General features: G+C 58.9%; 1 protein-coding gene across 1 annotated transcript; it reads right to left on the reverse strand.

Moving 5' to 3' along the window:
• Positions 1–1,186: 1,186 nt before the first annotated feature.
• OBP2B (odorant binding protein 2B) lies at positions 1,187–4,723 on the reverse strand. Its single transcript, XM_076008440.1, has 5 exons — positions 4,640–4,723; positions 4,094–4,224; positions 2,805–2,875; positions 2,189–2,299; positions 1,187–1,449 (listed from the first exon to the last, which is right to left on the reverse strand). Exons 1-5 carry the CDS (start codon positions 4,721–4,723, stop codon positions 1,187–1,189), a joined length of 660 nt encoding a protein of 219 aa, XP_075864555.1.
• Positions 4,724–8,256: the final 3,533 nt, after the last annotated feature.

The following is an 8,256-nucleotide window of genomic DNA, read 5'->3' on the forward strand; positions in this document are numbered from 1 at the left end:
GCAGGGGACACAGGGTAGGGGCACATGAGGGCAGGGGACACAGGGTGGGGGCATATGGGGGCAGGGGGACACAGGGTGGGGGCACATTGGGGCAGGGGACACAGGGTGGGGGCACATGGGGGCAGGGGGACACAGGGTGGGGGCACATGGGGGCAGGGGGACACAGGGTGGGGGCACATGGGGCAGGGGGACACAGGGTGGGGGCACTTGGGGGCACATGGGGGCAGGGGGCACAGGGTGGGGGCACATGGGGCAGGGGGACACAGGGTGGGGGCACTTGGGGGCACATGGGGGCAGGGGGCACAGGGTGGGGGCACATGGGGCAGGGGGACACAGGGTGGGGGCACTTGGGGGCACATGGGGGCAGGGGGCACAGGGTGGGGGCACATGGGGCAGGGGGACACAGGGTGGGGGCACTTGGGGGCACATGGGGGCAGGGGGCACAGGGTGGGGGCACATGGGGCAGGGGGGCACAGGGTGGGGGCACATGGGGGCAGGGGGACACAGAGAAGGGGCACATGGGGGCAGGGGGACACAGGGCTCTCGGTTTGCAGCCACCAGCTCAGAGCAGACAGAGCAGGGCCCTTCCCGCAGGCTGCCCACAAAGCTCAGCGTGTGAAGAGGTGACAGGAGCTTTCAGGCCAGCGGGAGGGTGAGGGAAGGACCCGATGCTGTTCTGGATTCTGGCTCTGCCCACACCTGGGCAGGTGACCTTGGGCAAGTCTCTGAGCCTCCAGTTCCCAAATGACACGCAGCCATGTGGGACCCAGGAAGCCCGAGTCACTGTGGCACGCACGCCAGGTGCCTGAACCTTGCAAGCAACTCATCAGCTAACGGGGTCACCGTGACTGCAGAGGGGTGGGGGGTGCTGAGGAGGGATCTGAGTCCCACACCGGCCGCAGGCCCCTTGGGGACCTGGGGGATAGGCGTTGTCCCCCATCAGCCGCCCAGCAAAAGAGGTGCTCGCCACGGAGGGTTTCCCAGCTGCCCACGAGCTGCACCCAGACCGGGGTCACCGAGGCCCGGGGGGAGGGGGACAGGGGTGGGTGGGAGAGAGACCGCATGGCCTCTCCAAGTGCCACTGAGCCCCAAGACTCGGATTTTCCCAAGTGTCCTCTAAAACTGTTACTTACCTAATAGCTGCCTGGAGGGCAGGTTTCTGCAGAAAGAAGGAAACACACCTGGCTCAGGAGCCCCCAGGGACCCAGGGCCCTCCGTCAGCCAGCATGTCCCGTGACCCCAAAAGGACAAAGTCAAAACAGGATGCAACACGTTCCCGTACAACGTCGCTCTGCTGGCTTTCCGCCATGGGGACACAGGAGGGCAAAGCAAGTGAGTCCTTCCTACCCATCTGCTTGGGGATGATGACCTGCCCCGAGTTGAGTCCTCTGGCCGCTGCGACCTTCTTAAAGTCCTCCAAGGCTTCCTGGTTGTTCTCGGGGTCTCTGCCTGCAGGCGACCAGGAGGAGCCGTGAGCGGCCTGCAGAACTGGGGGGCCGCAGGCGCCTCCGTCCAGCCTGGAGGGCTGAGGAGCCGCTGGGCTGGGGAGGAGGACGGTCCACTGCGGGGACCCCCGGGGCGCTGTGAACCTGCCCCGAGGCTCTGCGGCAGCAGGACCAGGAGAAGCAGGCCGCGCTCTCCACTCGGCCCCAGCATTGCCGGGGAGGGAGGGTGGGCAGCGGGACCCCAGCGTGGAGGAGAAGACGAGTCTCCCCCCCGGGGGCACCAGGGCACCACGCCTGTCCCGCGCTACTCTGTCCTCTGTCCTCCGCACGCTCCCCGCACCAGGGAGAACGCTTATCTTCAGACGGGAGTGGCCCTGATGCCCCCTGTCTGCTGGTGCCACGGAGTCCGGGCTGTAACCCCAGGAGCGGGAATCTCCTCTCCACATAGACCCCTCTTCACACCCTCCCCTGCCGGACACCCCCAGCGGTGGTGCTCAGGGGTGGCACTGCAGGCGCCCACACTGTGGCACGTGTGGCCTTCGCATCTGTGCCCACAGCGGCGGCTCCTTCCTGCAGGGACCTGCACCAGGACACCCTGATGCTGGACTCTGGGGGCGGGAGCCGGGGCTCCTTCAGGAAAGTCGGTCCTGAGGGGACTGCAAGTGGGTTCCCGTGTCCCAGCGGCTTCTGCTGTAGGTAGGGGGTGCAGGGGGCGAGGGGAGGGCGCGGGAGGCGGGGCTCACCCATGAGCTTCGCCATCCGGACCTGCGTGCCGTGCAGCTCGCCCTCCCAGTAGAGGACGTAGTGGCCCTTCACAGATGACGGGATGATGGACACCTGGCGCCTGCCCCCGTCTGCAGAAGGACAGCGACACCAGGCCTGAGTAGGTCACCTGCGCCTTCCCAGAGGATCCGGGGGACCACCTAGCTCCTGGCCCGGCACACCCCCCGGCCGCCCAGAGCTCCCGGACCCAGGTTCCCCACCAGGCCTGAGCCCCAGTCTCAGCCCAAAGCAGTGGGTCACAGGGAGGTTTCGGGGTGTGAGGTTTGCAGGGGCCGGAGCCCGGGGTGCTCAGCACTGCCGGTCAAATACGACCCTTCTCCTGGCTCCTGCCAGGACACGTCTGAAACCACAGGGAAAGCCCTGGGCGGCCCCGTCCCTCCAGGGACGAACCCACCACACCTGGCATTTAGGGTCAGGTGTTTGGATCCGTAACTGGGGAAAGGGGAGGGCGAGCTTTTAATGGCATCAGAATGGAGTGAAAGGGTTCTCAGGTCAAAGGCTGCCGCAGAGAGGTGCCAGGTGCCAGCTGCCACCCCCTCCAGTGGCGTGTGGCCCCGCTCAGCCCCCAGGACTCACGGGCCAAGTATTTGCCCGGCTCCTCAGCTCTCTCCAGGACGTCTTTTACCTCCTCGCACTGGCCGTTTATCCTGGAAAACAGAAGCTCCGTGGGCAAAGGGGTCCTGGCTGTGCCTCCCCTGCCTCGGAGCAGCCCCGCTAACACGCCCGCAAAGTCCAACACGCCCAGGTCTGCGGCGGGGCCGGGGGAGGCTGCTTCTCCGATCGCAGGCCTAGGCACCACTGGCCCCTCTGGTCACACGTGGCGGCCCCGGCGGTCTCGTGGTGGCCAGGAGCTCTGCACCACTGCTCGGGGGCTGCCTCCCCCCCACCCACGCTGGAGCTGGGGGGACCACGGGCCTGCGCCCTAAGCCACAGTTCGTGGACCTCTTCCCCCCAGCGTCCTCTCCTGCTGGCCCGCTTCCTTTTGGAGACATTCAGGGACGAGGCCCACATCACCAAATCTGGCCCAGTGAGAGGCTGAAGTGGGGGCTTTGGGGGAAAAATGCAAACATCTGGGTCATTTCTGGGTCAATGGCTTCCTAAGGGTTGGCCCCAGGACCAGAGCACAGACACTGCTATACCACGCAGGTGGGAGCTGCACAGGTGTGAACCACGCAGGTGGGAGCTGCACAGGTGTGAACCACGCAGGCGGGAGCTGCGCAGGTGTGAACCGTGCAGGCGGGAGCTGCACAGGTGTGAACCACGCAGGCGGGAGCTGCACAGGTGTGAACCACGCAGGTGGGAGCTGCACAGGTGTGAACCGTACAGGTGTGACGTCACTCAGGCGGGAGCCACACAGGTGGGGAGTTGTGTAGGTGGGAGCCTCACAGATGGGGAGTTGTGTAGGTGGGAGCCACACAGGTGGGGAGTTGTGTAGGTGGGAGCCACACAGGGATTTCAAAGGAATCTGCCTGCCTGGTATCTCCCTGCTATCTCACCTCCTCTCTCGGTCATCCTGAAAGCCCGTGCCTGTGGTCTCCAAAGCAGACAGTTACTGCAAGTGCAGAGCCTGCGAGGCCCCGCCTGCCAGTGCTGACTCTGGCCTGGGCGGAAGACACCTTTTCCCCAAGGGGCCTGCGCGGCAGGCAGGTGCTCCCCAGGCAGCGGGCGGGGTGGGCAGTGCCCTGCCCCTCACAGCCACGAGGTTTGATCCGGGGACGCCCTCAGTGGCACCGTTTGCCCTTGAAGCTGCCCGGTGCTGAGTGTTTCAGAAGGGGCTGAGAACGGCCCCCCAGCGTGGTCTGCCTACCCCTCCCCTGGCCCCTGGGTGAAGCCCAGGTCCCCGCCGCCTGGCCCCAGACACTCACGGCATGGTGATCGAGGTTCCCAGGTTGCCCCCCTCTAGGGCCGTGATGGTCAAGGGAGTCACAAATTGCACCTTCCTCCTAGGCATCTGCTTGTCAGCTGTTACGGCCTTCAGATACCACCTTCCTGACAGCTGGGGAAGGCTCCTCTTCATTAGGGCTCAGGGAGACCCCTCCAGGGCCTCCCCCTCCCCTTGTCTGCAGCCCCGGAATCTGCCCCCGCCCAGAAGGGCTGGAGACGTGCAGCGTTTCCCAGTTCCTCACCCAGCCAGGACATCGCCAGCACCTGCTCCAGACCCACCAACGCCGTGCCCAGCCCCTGCGAGTCAGCCAGGACCCTGGGACCCTCACTCCTGGGGGACAGGCGAAGCCGCCTTTCACAGACCCCCGTCCTCCTAATCCAGTGCCCTGGCACCCTGGGCCCACCCTCTGCTGTCTGGCCATTCCTCCAGGGTCGGGTTTAGTGCCGACCCTAAATGCGGGCTCTAACCAGCAGCCTCAGCCTGTCCTGAAGCCCCGGCCCGCCCGCCTGCCCCGTCTGGGCCTCACATCCTCAATCTCCCCGTCCTCGGCCGAGGGGTCCTGGGCCTGCAGGGCGGCAACGAGGCTGATGGCCAGGAACAGGGTCTTCATCTCTGGGGTCTGCGCTCACAGCCACCGACGGGACACTCGCTGCAGCTCGGAGAGGCTGTGCCGGCTCCCGCACGGCGGCCCTTTATGCCGCTACAGGCGTGTGCCCCAGGGCACTTGGCTCCCGGGACTGACCGGCGCCTTCCTGGGCGTGAACCGTGGCAGCTCTGCAACGGAGCAGGTAAAATGTCATTATTGTTGGACGTTGATGAATAACAGTTTGTTCAGTCCCCAAAGGACCATCTAGACAGGCCACAGTCCAGCACAGCGGACTTGCAGGTTGCACCAGGAAGGAACTGAGTCTGAGTGCATGGGAGGGTGTGCAGACCTCCCATGTGTGGGCCAGGGCGGGGCCGTGTGTGGTGGCAGCAGACACCACTCAGCTGTCCCATACGGGCCCCTCTGCCACTGACGAGCACCTGCCAGAGTCTGCAGGCTGGAGTCAGAGGGGCGTGGGGCTCGGCCGACCTTCCTGTGTCCTTGGGCAGGTCACTCACCCTCAGATTCATCATGGAAAAGAGGGACCCTCTGGGGAGAACAAGGTACCATGTGCGTTTGAAGAGCATGTTCATGCTCCTGAGCAAGGTGTGCAGTGAGGCCCCTGTGTGCTCCACACACACAGCATGACAGGTGAGATATATATATATATAAAACCAAGACAGGTGTGTGTGTGTGTGCACATATGCATGTGTACACACACACTTACATAAAACCAGGAATGGAAGAGAAGCACAGAGTGGTGAAGGGGGCGGAGGCCAGGACCCCTGGCTCCCAGCCCTAAGGCGGCAGAGAGGGCCTGGGGTCCAGCTCCCGGGGCGATGGGTGGGGACCCTTGACTCCGGAGAGGAGGCTGAGAAGCCCTTCCCGACACATCCGGGGCCGTAGCTCGTCATAACTGAACGGGGAGCCGTGGGCGCAGGGAGTGAGAGGGCATCAGTGCAGCCTCCGGAGCAGAACGGAGACACGCTGTCCTCTGACAGGGTGACTTCATCGGTGACACCCTCACTGTCACAGCAGAACAGAAGCTTGGGACCAGGGACGGGGGCAGAGGCTATGAGACGCTGCTGCGCAGAGAATGATGACAGCAAGGTGACAAAGAAATGCAGACATGCACAGACACGACAGCCTCGCCTTAAAACAAGCCAGCAGGCCAAGGCTCCAAGTTACCCAAATACACACCACACTGGGAAAGACAGACGACAAATGAACCACTGGTGCGGGAATTTATTCCACCTAACAAAGTCTGACAGGCACGCTAAAATTGCAGTAATATGATGAGGATGCCTAAAGATGAAAAAGAATAAGAAATTTTATTCTTGGTTTTTGTTTTGTTTTGTTTTGGTTTTTTTTGGTAATATTAAAGTCAGATTCTAGGAGAAAGAATAAGAAATTTTAAATTTAGACCTGGTCAGGACATTAAAAAGGAGATATGAAATAGAAATAGTTATAAATCTTGGAGATGAATGATAGAGCAAATAAAAAACTCCTCAGACAGGATAAAGTCTAGACAGGACAGAGTAGAAAAGAGACTTAGTATAATGGAAGGTAGTACTGCTAAAAATCAGTGAAAATGCAAAAAATTTTTGAAGGAGAAATTGAGATGTTAAGAATAGATTCAGGAAAAAAAAAGAAAAAAAGAATAGATTCAGAGTTTCCAGCCCATATCTAGAAGTGAAATGGTATTGAGGAAACCAACCAGAGTGCAGCAGCGTCTCTGAAAAACAAAAGGAAACACACACACACACACACACACACACACACACACACACACATACGTGCACACAGAGAATAGATGAAGAGGCTCCAATATAAATGTAATAGAAGTTCCAAAAGAAAAGCATTAAAAAAAAATGGCAAAAAAGCAACATATTGGCTCAGAATGCTCCAGAATTAAAAAGACATGAGATCCAAGATCTAAATTTCAAACAAGTAATGATCGAAACAGGGAAATGCAGTCCTAGAATATTATAGTAAACGGCAGAGCATCCAGGATAGACATAAAAAAATAGAAGCTACCAGAAAGCAGAGACTCCTTACCACAAGGGACGTGGGTGTGGACTGACAGCAGAGTTCACAGCAGCAACACCTACTTTCAGGAGACAATGGATTAACACCTTTAACAAACTGGCGGGAAATAGCATTCACCTCTGAATGTTAGCTCAACCTTCATAAAATATTGGAGGTCAAATAAAGATATATCAGACATAAAAAAATTATCAAAACTGGGAGAGTCTACTACTCATTGACTTGTGTTACAGGAATTTTTTTTTTTAGACAGAGTCTCACTCTGTTGCCCAGGCTAGAGTGAGTGCCTGGGACTCACTGGCATCAGCCTAGCTCACAGCAACCGCAAACTCCTGGGCTCAAGCGATCCTCCTGCCTCAGCCTCCCGAGTAGCTGGGACTACAGGCATGCGCCACCATGCCCGGCTAATTTTTTTTATATGTGTATATATATATATATATATATACATATATTTAGTTAGCCAATTAATTTCTATTTATAGTAGAGACAGGGTCTTGCTCTTGCTCAGGCTGGTCTCAAACTCCTGACCTCGAGCAATCCGCCCGCCTCGGCCTCCCAGAGTGCTAGGATCACAGGCGTGAGCCACCGCGCCCGGCCTGACAGGAAGTTTTAAAGGATGAATTTCAGCAACACTGTGCACACCGGGAGGGACTCATGGGAAACACGCAGCAGGGATAAGCGCAGCGATGAACAGAACGTCAGCAAAGTTAATCAAGTGTGGACTCTAAAAACACTGATAGCTCATTTTGTTACATGAGGTGGGAAAGAAATTTCTATTTTAGTGGATATTTAAAGGGTGCTAACCGCACGGAAACAAAACTATACCCATTCGCATGGGTTCACACAAGCAAAAAGATGCACACGAAGCCCGTGAGGGCCGTGATCCCTGGGGAAAGCGAAACAGGAGTTGGGTGAACAGGTGTCATAAATAAATTTTTAGAACAAATGAAGAAGCCTATTAGACAAATAGGTATAATGTTTTTGCATCGACTGAATAAAAAGGGAGCCAACATAAACACAATCTATCAAGAAAATAAATACTTGGCCGGGCGCGGTGGCTCACGCCTGTGATCCTAGCTCTCTGGGAGGCTGAGGCGGGAGGATGGCTGAGGTTGCTGTGAGCTAGGCTGACGCCACGGCACTCCAGCTGGGGCAACAGAGTGAGGCTCTGTCTCAAATAAACAAATAAAAACAACACTGCCCCTTGCTTTCATTCTTCCATGTGGAGGAGACGAGAGCCGGGGCGCTCACGGCGACAGCGGTGGCAGTGGCGCTGGCAGGGCCGCGGGCTGGTTTGCGCTCAGCGGGGCCTGTGGACGCTCACAGCCCCTTTGGCGTGGGGCTGGGCTCCCGGCCTTCCTGGGGCAGCCCTGGTCGTCAGGAATATTCCTACCCGTGTCCTTGCACCTGGCATCACCACGGAAGGGTGCTGGGCTGCAGGTCACACCAGGGCGTGAAGGCACGTCGGTGGGAAGTGGAGGGGAAATGAGCTTTGTTCTTCGTGAAGCCAG

This window comes from Microcebus murinus, chromosome 12, assembly GCF_040939455.1.
Source record: "Microcebus murinus isolate Inina chromosome 12, M.murinus_Inina_mat1.0, whole genome shotgun sequence".
In the NCBI taxonomy this organism is placed as follows: domain Eukaryota; kingdom Metazoa; phylum Chordata; class Mammalia; order Primates; family Cheirogaleidae; genus Microcebus; species Microcebus murinus.